This window comes from Oxyura jamaicensis, chromosome 2 (assembly GCF_011077185.1).
Source record: "Oxyura jamaicensis isolate SHBP4307 breed ruddy duck chromosome 2, BPBGC_Ojam_1.0, whole genome shotgun sequence".
NCBI lineage: Eukaryota > Metazoa > Chordata > Aves > Anseriformes > Anatidae > Oxyura > Oxyura jamaicensis.
This window is the reverse complement of record NC_048894.1, coordinates 15,949,916-15,962,596: the sequence shown is the minus strand read 5'-3', so window position 1 is coordinate 15,962,596 and position 12,681 is coordinate 15,949,916. Positions and strand designations below refer to the sequence as shown.

Here is a 12,681-nt window from a genome sequence, read left to right as displayed (position 1 = left end):
TTGCAAACGATAGTGCATGAGACTTGCAACTGATACCTTTTCTAAAAATGGAGGATGGGAGGAGAGGAAGCTCTGTTTATTTCAACAAGCACAAGCAACACTTCCAAAATACACTCGTGGCCGTATCGCGGAGTTATGAATCTTAGGTTATCTAGCGGTGACTAACGTGGCGAGATGGCAGCCTAATTTGTCCATGCTTTATTTAGAAAAGGTAGTTCTTATCAAAAGATGAAGAACGCCAGTGTTTCATTCACTGTGTGTGATGAACCTCCAAGCACAGATACCACGCCTGTCAGCAGTTCACACTGTGAGATACAGGCGCTCGCCTCCCAGAGTCGCACTGGAAGTTCTTGAGGATTACATTATACAGAAAGGAACAAATGCCCTCTACCTTCTCTCCTCCCAAGTGCATACTTTTTAGGCTGTCTTATTGTTTGATCGAAATTAACAAAGGATTGAGATGTCTTTTGATCAGATAGAGTTTCACTTGCATTGTGGCGAGGTTTTTTTTGACGCTGTATTATCTGACTGGGGTGGTGGTTCGCAAATAGATCGTAGCGGCTTTCCAAATTCCTTGGGCAGAGCCTAGCTCATGCCAGCTATTACATTCAAAAAACCCTTCAGATTTAAAGGAAATAAAAGAAAAAGAAAGACTTTCCTCACTGCAGTTTCCTGTGCAGAGTTGAGGTGTGCGACAGCAGCCCTTTACCGTTCTGCCTACTAAAAAATAAAGTGGAAGAGTAAATCCTCCCCGGTGAACCACGAGATCCTCAGTTGGTGGGGTGTATACAGATGCGTTGAAGAGAAGCTGGAGGGCGTAGGCTTTGACACAAGGCACGTGGCATTACCTCCACAGGCAGGCAGTGCCTGGCATTGGGGATGGCTGATGCTAGCCCTCCCCAGCTGGCCACCTCCTCATTGATTCCGAGCACGGGCAATCGCTTGGCTCTGTGACAACACCACCAGCTGTAGCATGTGTCTGATAGCGAAACAATGAATGGTTTGTTCTCCCAGAAGTACAAAAAGGGGGCTGGGTTTTAAAAAGAAATCAGTAAGAATTTATCTATGGCTCATTTTAGGCTCTCACAGCAACTTGAGTGTGCTGAATGAGTGGCTCCCGAACTGAGCCAATGGGGGTGGTCAGGCACAGGCAACACTTTTATCCCACAAGAGGGAGGAGGGGTGAATGAGCTGGAAGATATAAGCTGAAACAAAGCCATGCTGTCCTTCTGAGTCATTCGCACGCACTGGATGGGTAAGGCTTCCTGCTTCCTGGGACGCAGAAGTGGGGTCATGATTCTGACAATGGATGCTGGTAAGTCACTTGTTATTAAATCTGCCTTTGATTTTTCTGGGAAGTCTTGCCCTTCCCTCCTGTCCCCAGCTGAAAAGAAGAAGATATGTGTAAACAGGGAAGCTGAAACGTTAAATGAATGCATGCTTGCTCATGTCAGACTTTTCAAACTGTGTGCACTCTACTGTGTGTTTTGTCTTCACTGCTATTCACCTTGCAAAGCAAGACCATGGTACCAAAGTTGTGTCTGTTCATGTGCGCTTCTGTTTGCACTGAAGCAGAACCTGTGGTCTGAAAAGCGCACGGCATCTCTTTTTTTTTTTTTTTTTTTGATAAGAGATGTGATACTCTTTGTAAAGTACACGCCAGATCTCATACTTGCTCTAAAGAGCTAGAGGCGAATTAATATATTTCATGTGGCTTCCTCAGCTCTGCTTAGCGAAATTTTGTACTGGAAAGAAAGAGGAAGAAAATGCTGCATTTCCATGACAGTCAGTTCTGTGAAAAGAGCATATGCAGTTTTTTTTTTTTTTTTTAATTAGCTGCAAAAGTGAAATCTGTACCATAGTGCCCTGTGTGATAGAGAATGAAGGCGAGCAATAAGATGTGGAGTGGTTTGTGTGAAAGAAACATGGAATCCCAGTCCTGCTCCTTGAGAGGGGGTGTGTTCCCATGTCATAACTCACATCCTTCAAATTCCTCAGTAATAAAAGACCTAAGATTTGAAATGGTTATGGATAGGGCACGAAGCGCCAGCACTTGTGCTCTGGCAGCGTGCTCACGACTGCTCTTTCTCTTTAGCACTTGCAAGCATGCTTGCTGCATTCTAAGAGCTCCATTGAACTTTTGTCAGCAATGCGTTCGGCTACTTTTTTCACCCCTGTGCAGAAGCAGCGTAACGTGACAAGTTCTACAAGCAGTGTTCAAAGTGATAAACTTATTCAGGCAGATCTTGCAGGTCTGTTTAATCTGCTTGTCACATGCTCGGATTGCTCCACGCTAATGAAAAGCTCGCTGTCCCCTGTGCATCTGAATTAATTTGGTTGGGCGTTTAGTAGGGCCTAAAGGGCAGCCCTCTGTGCCCCATCCCAACTCTTTGACTTTACTGACACTTCCAGAGAGTGACACAGCTGGGTTCTTCATGCACAGTTAGAGCAAAACACAAGCCTCTTCATTCAACCCACCCACACTGAATTGAAGTTACTTTGTCAGCAAGCATCTTTGCAGGGCAGATGGAAACCAGGGGCTCCTCCTGTGTTCAGTGTGTGTTACATACTTTGCCCAGCAGTTAAAACCCAGGTCCTTTAATTGAGGTGATAACGTTTAACACAAGCTCAGAGAGGAGCAGGGTGGCAGGTTGTTGACAAAGGGATACAGAATTTTCCATGATGGATTTCTTTTCTTTTGTCCTTTTCATTAGTTTAGCTTCCAGAAGAGCTGGAATCCAGGCACTTCTTGAAGCAGTTTGAATACTGGGAATTAGAAATCCCCTTCACCCTGTCTTGTGCAAGAAGAACCGATGTTTAAATGCTAGGTGCCATGCCCAGTGTTACAGGAGGATCTGGCAATGTTCAGGGTGTCAGTGGCCACAGGAGGTACGGATTCAGGCGGTACAGCCAAGACGCATCTCCCTTTGAAGTGCTGGAGGTCCTGCACTGTACTGGGGCAATTTAACTCTCTGTTTTGGAAAGAGTTAATTGGGAGATGTTAATAATATATTGTTAAAAATACATCTTTTGTTTATATATTGTTAAAAATACATCTTTTGTTTATGTACGCTTACATGCTTGTGTGCTGTTCCTTTGCTCTGCAAAGTGAACCGTAAGGATAATGCTGCTCATCTGCGCTTTGCGGGATCCAAACGGGGATCCTCTTTCACAGCAGTGGCCCTGCACTAATTTCTCAGCAGTCGCTGTGCTCTTGTAGTCCTTGTGGTGGTTTTTGGAGATCTGTTGGCTTGGATTGGTAGCAAACGTGCATTTTGGAAGCTCCTGGTTATTTAAGAATTCTTAAATTAGAGTTTATTTATGGGAAAATGGTTCTAAATACCAAAAAGGAAACATTGTAAAATAAAAATTCCTAACAGTGAGTTCTAGAGCTTCACAATTGTGTCTAAGTTACAGAAAAAATAAGCGAGCAATTCAGTGCCTTAATCTGGGAGACAGATAGTGCTCCATGAAGCTTAATCTCTTTTTTTAACCAACCTTTTAAAGCTGAGCGTAATGTTCTCGGAGCCATTTACTTATTTTGAATTGCAAGCTTGCATTACAAGTCAGAGCTGATTTAAAAAAGGCATCAAATGCTCAAGCTGTTTTAAAACTTCTTCTGCTCCTTGAGATAATTGCAAGAACACTTACTCATTTGTTTCAGTTTTTATTAAACACGTTTTATTCTGCTGCATTTGTCTGTGCAGCGTTTAATTTCTTGCAGGAGCAGGACTTAAAAAGTCGTGGACGGGGGGAATAAAAAGGAAAGCTGGAAGGTAGAGTTGACAATCTAATTGGATTGGAAGCAGCTACAGGCTGGGACTGTTGCAAACAGCTGATTTGATCCTTCTGAGTTTCAAGAGCTATTTATGGTAGATTAGCTGTATCAAAGCTCTACTGTTCCAACCATAAAAGGTTGGTCCTATGTGAAGTTGCCACACTGCATTTGGCTTAGTCCTCTGAGCTTGGAGAGCCTATAGCTTTTTCTGTGGATAAATCCAGGGATGGATGGAAGTACTAAAGGCAGATCGAGGAGTCACGTTGTTGGGGACTTCAGATCACAGCGAACTCTTAAAAGGAGATTTTCCCTAATAAATTTTTTGCTTTAATGTCTGGAATCGGCCCTTGGAATATAGCTCCTGCATATTTGCTGCATTTGGTGAACGCGTGCTTTTAGGAAAGCGCTGTTCTAAATTTATCTGACTTATCTGAATCATCTTGACTGCACATGCACTTGCCAGCCTTGTGTGTTGATATTTGGTAACTTTGTGAAGTCACTTTTCTGTTTTCTTAGCGGTGAGTGTTAAGTCCTCTGGGAAGGAGCCTTAGCTGAAGTAAGAAACTTCTCTAAAACAAGAATTATGAAATTTTTGGCTAAAGAGCGCTTCAGGAGTAATTAACTATTCTGAGAAGACTTTGCCCCCTGCTGCTACATCTGCACCTTCAATTTCTCCTCCTTTGTGTAAAGGCAGACAAGTGGATTTTTTGCAGCATTCGGCAGTAAGTAGCATGTCCTTCGGAGAGCATGCACGCAGTCATTGGAGCCAGTTGTTTGAGAATATTTGAGGCTCTGTCAGGTTGAAATGTGAGTGGGTTTATTCCAGCCTGTGCATGCCAGTCATTCAGCCTTCCTTAAGGCATTTTGTGTTTTTATTCTTGTGGTTTTGCTTAGAGGATGAGTTCATTCTGCTATGAATGGAAGGTGCTGTTGCTGGTTGGTTTGTGTGTAAGGTGACTCTTTTTTCTTTTTTAGTTTTAATACGTTAACCTCAGCCACAGCACTACAGGCAGCTGTGAGAACACTCATAAAAACAAAATTTTTGAGTAGTGATTTTTCTCCTGTTTAAGTACTATCAACCTATGTGAATACTGCTGCATTAGAGAACTCTGTTATACTTTGATTCTTGGGGTGTTCTGAAGAAAGCTTCCTCCAACTTTATATTTTCTTATTTTTAAACATTACCAGGGCACAACAGGTGAAAGTCACTGGCACTGCTTTACCATCCACTTCTGCAGCGGGATCAGCTGCTAAAAGGGGGGAGCACAGTGAGGAACGGGGGGGAGAAGAGGCTTCTTGCTTCAAGGGTGTTCCAGATGTTGTGTTTTAATCTCCAGAAATGCAAGTAGAGTGTCCTTGCCAAGGAAATAAGTTTTCTGTTTTAAAAATAGCTCTACTCATTGTCCTTATCCCCCTTTCAGAAGCTAGCAATGTAAGGCCATCGTCCATTTTCTTTGGATTGCAAATCTGTATTTGTATTAGTCTGTCAAATGGCTCTAGAATTTTTATTCTGAATTCTATGTTCTTTATTCTATTCTGCATTTTAGTGTAAGGAGTATTTATTGAAAAAAATAGATATATATTTTTAATCTTCTTTACATGAGCCTTGGCAGACACCCATTTTAATTCTTATTTCTATTTGTAGATTTTATAGGGGATCAAGTCCTTTGAGCAGGGGGTGGGGGAAGCCTGCATGATCAGTATTCTCCTTGAGATGATCTGTTAATTTTTGCCTGGAATAACAGACCTGAACTTCAATTTGCTCCCGACTTAAAATATTTTTCTATTGCTTCCAGTAAAATTAGTATTTTTACTAGCCATCCTTTTTTATATGATCAGATTATTTTCTTTGCTGCTTGCACTTTGAAAGCAAGTTGACATAAATTCCTCCACCATTTTAGCACGTCTGTGTTGTGCTCCTATGAGCCTGTTAGAAGAGGTCAGTGCCCTAAGAGCCTTAAAACAGACCACAAAGACATCAGATACAGAAGTTGGCTACCCCTGGGTCTGCACAAGAGCAGGAGTCCTTAACTTGGGTTTCAGGCTGAAATGCACTAAGGGTGTAATGCAGGAAACATGTTGATTGATGAGAACTACTAATATCAGCTTCTCTTTGTGCTTAAATATTTGGAACAGGTACACATTCTTCCTTGGTATCTCAGGGGGATTAGTTAGTCAATTTAAGCATTAATTCTACCTATTCCAACGCAGTATTGTCTTGACTGAATTGCTAAATGACATTCTTGGCAGAAGTTTGCAGCGTGAGGGAGATTTTCAGATCTCTGGGAGCTTTACTCAGAAGGAATACAGCTTTGGTTTTGGCATTTCTTTGCTAAATTTCTTTTATTTGTTAGTGTTAATGGGATAAAGGCAGTGGGGAGCAGGCAAGGAGTTTTAATCTGGCTATTCCGTCTTTGCTTTTTATATGGAGAAGAGAGATTACAGCGTAAGATAGAGCCCCAGAGAGGGTAAGGAATAATGAAACTGCAGAATACACACTTCTTCACAGTGAGTCAAGGCAGGCTCAGAGGGGGTGGTGTTGAGCCATTTGTGACCGAGACATTGCCAGACAGAGGCTGGAGGTGCCTTTTGCCAGTTTTCTGTGTGGAAAGGGTATGTGTGTTATAAAGTATGCATCATAATGCATTATGAGCTGAGGTTTCTGTCTTGTTTAGATTTATGTTGATGAAGTGGTTTGAAAGCTATTTAGCCTTAGTGTACTTGTTTAAGCAAACTGACATTGAATTAATTGTTTTCTTGTTTGTTTAAATGCAACATTGTCATTTTCCTTGGTGAGAAATGGGCTTTTATCTATGAAGTCTTTCATATAATGAATATAACTAAAAATTGCACAGGCTCATTTAGTTTAAATTGCCATTGCTGTCGTGCATTTTTGCTCTCCAAGTTGTTGGCTCTTGTGCATGGCAATTTCCTTACAACTTTAGAGAGGCAAAAAGCTCTGGAGAAGTTTGCAGGAACAGGGTGGCGGAGATTGTTCACTTTCCAGAGGCATCGCTGATCCTGTTTTCTTGCACAAGACACAGGCTTCTGTTTCTCCACACAGAAGCCTCGATTTGGAATAACGGAAGGGAGTAGTATGCTCTTAAGAGAAACAGTAAGCAAAATTCTCTTCCCTTATGAATTCCCTGGTTTTGCTACTTTCCCAGCTAGGCAGTTTAGAGTTAACCGATGCATTGGAAGTTCTCTGGTTTTTAATGAGCCAAGCATGTCCTAGTTGGAATCTGCCTTAAGCAGATAAGAATGCATTGGGTAAGTGGTGATAAAAATGCTTCTGATGTCACTTGCTCACATGGTGTTATGTTCAAGGCAGCCTTTCAGCAGAGAGGGTAGAACAATTATGCATTAAGTATTTGCTGATTTCTCTGGATGTAGTTGATGAAATGGTTCCTGTTTGCTCTAACGATGCCAGTTTTCAGAGTTAAAAAATAAAATTAAAAAAAAAATGTAAAATCATACTTCAAATATGCAGATAAAATTAACTTCCAGGGTTGTGTCTCTTCAGGTAAACAAACGTCATGGTGAACTCGGACATAAAGCGTCGTGTGTATTAATAACCAAGGCCCTGTACTTTTCTAAACAAACAACAACAAGCACACAAAAAAGCACATCAGGCTGAAAGAGACCATGAGGCAGATATATAATTTCCCCACAAAACTGGGCTTGCATACCGAAGTGTTGTGCGAAGGGAATAATGCTTCTGTTGAGTTAATGGCTGCCAAGCATGTTCCTCAGGGCTTATACCTGTAAAAATCTTGGCAGTCAGCAAGGATCTTCAGGATATCGTTCTTCCTGTGTCATATTGGCATTAGATTTGATCCAAATTGCTATTTCCCAGCATAAAAAAAAGAAAAGAAAAGAAAAAAGCTAGCATGGGCTCCTGATAGCTTGCCAGGCAAGAAGGGAGGAGTGTGCAATCAAAATGACTGCACAAAATGGTCTAGGATGTACTCAGGTAATATATGCTTTACATGTGACTTTTTCAATCTTGCTGTTTCTGAAAAGAAGTTGAACTGAGCCTCTGAGACAGCTAGAACAGCTATTCGATAAAGGTAATTGCCCCAGCTGCTTATATGAGAGAGACGAAAGGACAGTATTTCAATGTCATCTTCCACTAAGTACCAACTGGCCCTGGAAACAAGATGAGGTCCTGCTGGAAACAGGTTTTCAGGCCTCTGTTGGCACTCCATTGGTAACTCAGAGTCAGTAATGCTAATCCTGCAGCCACAAAGTTCCAGCACCACTGGATGTAACTTTTTTCTCCTATTCTTTGAATACAAGTAGCTATTTTTTATTTTTATTTTTGTAGTGGTTAGAGCTAGCCTTGAATGAGGCACGCCTTTTTGTAGTCAAACCATCCAGTGAATCCACTCATATAACTCAGTGGAAAGAAACAGACTCAAGGATTCAGTGTTGGTAGTTCCGAGAAACATGATAAACTCTGGAGGTTGAGGGAAAGGAAGCTTACTGCATGCCTTGAAAGCCCCCACTAGGGCTAGTTTATCCTAAAACTACTTTGAACAAAAAACTTGTGCCTTGCTACGGTTGCATACCACTGAGGCATGCAGGTAAGAACCTGCAGTGAGCAAGGACAGTCAAAAGTGCAAGGAAATATCCAAATGTCATATTGTTTTCAGTGGGATCTTGAGCCCTGTGGAAAATTGCTGAATATAACTGATGTGATAGGAAGGGTCCTCTCTGCAAGCAGACATGAATAGTCGGAGATTGTGTCTCAGTTTCAATATCATCAAAATGCATTTGTCAGTTTACATGTGCAAACAGTGGAGTTACTGATGTTTTGACAATTACTGCATTAGTCTCTGGGCTGGGCTGAGTCCTGCTACTCAGCCATTTAAAACTGAACTGAGCAGTCACTGAGAATGTTTCTGTACCTCTGCAGAGCTTCAAGAACATTGTACTTTCAGTAATCCTTAACCAATTGCACTGAGAATGGACAAACCCATTAGCAGATTTTTAGTAGATTTTTTGGAGGTTAATTTTGCTTATACAGCAGTCATCCAGAATAGTGCTTCAGCTGGCTACAGTTATTTGGTAATGGAAGCAGTAGGGACTGACAGCACTCCTAGAAGAACTGTATTCTGTTTGTGAAAATTTGCTGTGTGGAAAACTTTTGGTATTTTTTCCTTGCTGAAGTTTCTAGGAAAGCAGTAGGGTCTTTGGCTTGTTTCCTTCAGAGCAAGAATGACTAACTGAACTAACCACATGTACTTATGTTGGCAATTTAACTTTTTGAAATACGTAAGTCTATCACTGACATCTCCTCGAGATTTTTGGGGAGTGTGGATCAGGCAGCCTTAAGGGTACATGTGCACGGGAAAGGCATGTCTGTAAAGGGGTAAACAGACTGATGTGAATGTATTGATGCTTTCAGCAGATGCAAGTTGATGCAGTGAAGAGCCAGGCAGGCCAACATTGCTGGTGCCAGCTAAGGTAGAGGAGGATCTAATGTAGGAATCTATGCCAAGCCTTCATCTCGCTACCTACTGCCCTGTGTATTTGAAGCTACCTGTCCAGCCGAAGATCTCACAGACATGGAAGCAGGATACGAGAGCTGTGGAGAACTTGGATAGGTTAGGTTCTCTGAAGCAGCAGCAAAGAATTGCTTGTCTCAGAGTATCTCCGAGCTCAACAGAAGAGCTTTGGTGATAAACTCGTGTGTGGCATGCTGAGTGCCCAGTAAGAAGAAGTGTTCAGCTAAGAGGAGCTGTGGTAACTTGAATAGTTGTGAATTTTAGAAAGCTCCCATACATGCAAGTTTTGTCATTTCTCTTCTGACCAGAAACTGGAAGTCTTTGCTGATCAGTCATCAGATGAAGTCACAACTCTTTACATGGAAGGGTTCCATTTAGGTGGGCACAGGAAAAAAAAAAAAAAAAAAAAAAAAATCTGTCCTGGCACTTACTCAAAGCCATAAAGTTTTTTCAGTATTAATCATGTACTGGGGTATTAGGATTTTATACATATGTGCATAATAAGTATATGCTGAATGATTTGTAATGGTTGAGTCAAAGGAGAAAGCATGGCATGAGGCTGCTCAGCACACTTCAGTCCAACGTTTTGTTCTCTGAGCTACTAATGTGTCAAACATTAACTGGGAGGATTTATAGCACTTGCTAATTGCAGAAAAACAAAATCATCTCTAAGACTTCCTGTGTTCGTCATAGCTGCCCAGCTTGAAACAAGGGAGCTCAAGAGCTGCCATGCAGTTCCCGTGCTTGTAGACTGGTGTTTAGGACTGTCACCTGAAGTAGGAGTGCAGGTTTCTGGCTGATCAGTTTGAAATTCAGGTCTCTCTGTTTCTTACAGAAATGCCTAGACAGTTCAAATGCCATTTGGTGAGGCCAGCAACATTCTTTCCTACTGTCAGCTGCATTAGTAAAAGCAATGAGTAAAAGCCCAGCTATGTTAGGTATACCCAAGCACACCTACTGGGTCGTGTCCCTGCAAATGCTAAAGGCTAGGCTTACCAAGGTTGTTTTCTGACTGCTTTAGGCAGCTGATGGTTTGGAGTTGCAGATGAGAACAGTGAAAGTGACAACCCTGATTTAAAATCCTGCTTTGGGAAGCCCTCCAGGCCATTGTCATCCCCCAGCTTGCTCCCGACCCATTCTCTCCACCTGCTGCAGTTTGCCACCTGGCTGCACAGGTCAGGAAACTGCTGTCTGAAGGCTTTTTGTTCCCTCCTCTCTTTTGTTCCCCAGTCCTGCTCACCACGGCTGTGCCAGTGCCTGTGCTGATTCACTGAGGGGTGAGAAAAGAGCTGCTCCATGGGGAAGTGAGTGAAGGACAAGCGAGTAGGGAACAACGCTTAGGCTGGAAGGCAGGAGCAGGGACAAAAGCTGTGGGAACTGTGAGCTGTGGGATGCCTCAGGGACTTGCATTGCTTTCACATCAGGTGAAATGTCAGCACTAAACGTGTGCAGCTCTGGCTCTATCATACCGTGTTCTTGACAGCCTCAGTCTGCTGAATTCAGGGGCCTAAACAGACCATGGTATGGCAGACAGGACAACACATTGTGTGAGTGGTGTACTAATATTCTTATGCCAAAGAGAACTTTTCTCTTACTCTAAGAAACCGTATTGAATCCTGAGCCAAGCCTGCTGCTGTTTCTTCAAGCCCAGTGCTCAAATTGCCCGGTTGTCTACTTGCCTCTGCTCCATGCTTCTGAAAGAACATCGTGGAGACTTTGGTCTGAAAGGTCTTCTACTTGAAATTAGTCAGTTCTGCACCTTTCATTTGAGATTTAAACAAACTTTTGTCTTGAATTACAGAGACTTACATGCTGCCTGTGCGGGTTTCTTTGGTCTTAAAAAGAGGTGTAAAAATAAAGCTAGAACATAATTTTGAAGCGCAGATACCAAAGACTTCTATTTGATATCTCAGAAACTTCACAACTTGATTGAAGTCAGCATAGAAATTGCTAGTTTCTTACTGAAATATTAAATGGATGAGTATTTCCAAGTTAAACATAGTGCCAGTAATTGAGTAGACTTTTATGAGCAGTTTGCAGTTGCCCATGATGATGTGAGACTGTATGCAGACAGTGAAATATCATGACAGCACAATTCTGTGGAAGTAATTGTGAGGAAAGAAAGTGACTCTATGCACGTTCCTCTCAGCAAACACTTAAGATAAAGTGAGGACTATTAGGCTTGGTTGCCCTGGCTTTTCTTCCTGGCTTAGCAAGCAGCCTTCCACCGCAGGCCGCTTGGTCCCTGTGCAAGACTCCAGGGAGACAGAGGGACAGAGAGGAGGGGAATCAGGGGGTTGAGACAGATCAAGGGTTAGAGACCAGGCTTTGAGACTGAAACCAAGAGCTTGTTTCAAGGAGAACCAAGGGAATTGCTTAGAGAAGTTCTCCCATGCTTTTGTTTTCACTGTCTTGATTGGATAAATGGACTAGTTTGAACAGGATCTTTGGGTCACCTCTCTGCTGGGAACAGACAGGTTGATATGCTGGGATAATAGTCTGAGATTTAATCTGGGTATTGCGTCATGGGATTACACCCGAGGAGGCGTAAATGGCTGGTGCTCGACATGACTTCACTCACATGTCGTGCACCCTGACAATGTTCAGCACCTCGGAATATTTATATCTTTACTCATCTTTTATTGTGAAATGCAACCTGCTGCTTGACTGCAGAACGTACTGGGTAGCTCAAGTTTAAATCGGCTCCAGATTGATTAACACTTCCGAATTGCTCCTCTTCTGCAGCACGTGGTAATGACTTGAATTACAAAGTAGCCTTCTGGTGGTTGCATTGCTTCAGCAAACCTAGATATTTGTGTTGAACACCACTTCCCAAAAACAGGGGAGCAGAACTTCAGAGTGGCCCTTGCACATTGCAAGACTGAAACCTAAACATGCATGGTGATGGAGCTGGGCTGCGTCCTTCTGCCCACAAAGTGATGCTCTGTGGCATCACGCTGGGCAGACGCATGAAACTTACCGAGACAGAGGAGTCTTTCTATAAATTCACTGGGGTTAAGTAGAGTACAGTAAAAAACAAGGGAGTTGGTAGTACTGTTCCCATGGGCATCAAGCTGTACTCTTTGTGGGTGGTCTAGCAAGGCAGACAAGCTGTAAAGTTAGGAAATATTTACATAATGCAGGACCCTGACCGTGGCCAATGTGACCATATATCCTACAAGAGTATTGGATGCCAAAAAAAGGTGGGCATTCAGCTTTACCCAGCCTATTGTTCTTTTCCATGTAGGTAAAAGTCCTTCCAAGTGCTGTAGCTGTTTAGCTTTAAGGGTTGCTGGCTACCCGAACATAGTTTTGTTGCAGGCTGGGGATTTAGCTTGCAAGTCCATAAAAACAAACAAATGAATGGGTGGTGGTGTAGTTTTAGAGCACAGA

General features: G+C 42.5%; 1 protein-coding gene across 15 annotated transcripts in view; it reads left to right on the top strand.

Annotated features, from left to right (window-relative positions):
- The window catches only part of SVIL (supervillin), a 137,694-nt gene that overhangs the window by 31,956 nt on the left and 93,057 nt on the right, over window positions 1-12,681 (top strand). For 5 of the 15 annotated variants that reach the window (XM_035318892.1, XM_035318889.1, XM_035318890.1 and 2 more), the window contains exon 1: window positions 1,220-1,315. The exons of 2 other annotated variants lie outside the window; for them this stretch is intronic. In XM_035318892.1, coding sequence (XP_035174783.1) covers window positions 1,252-1,315 — 64 coding nt within the window. In that variant the 5' untranslated portion in view covers window positions 1,220-1,251. Of the gene's footprint in view, window positions 1-1,219; window positions 1,316-3,952; window positions 4,501-12,681 lie in introns of those variants that run through there. 8 more of the 15 variants (XM_035318904.1, XM_035318903.1, XM_035318894.1 and 5 more) reach the window with 4 other exon arrangements.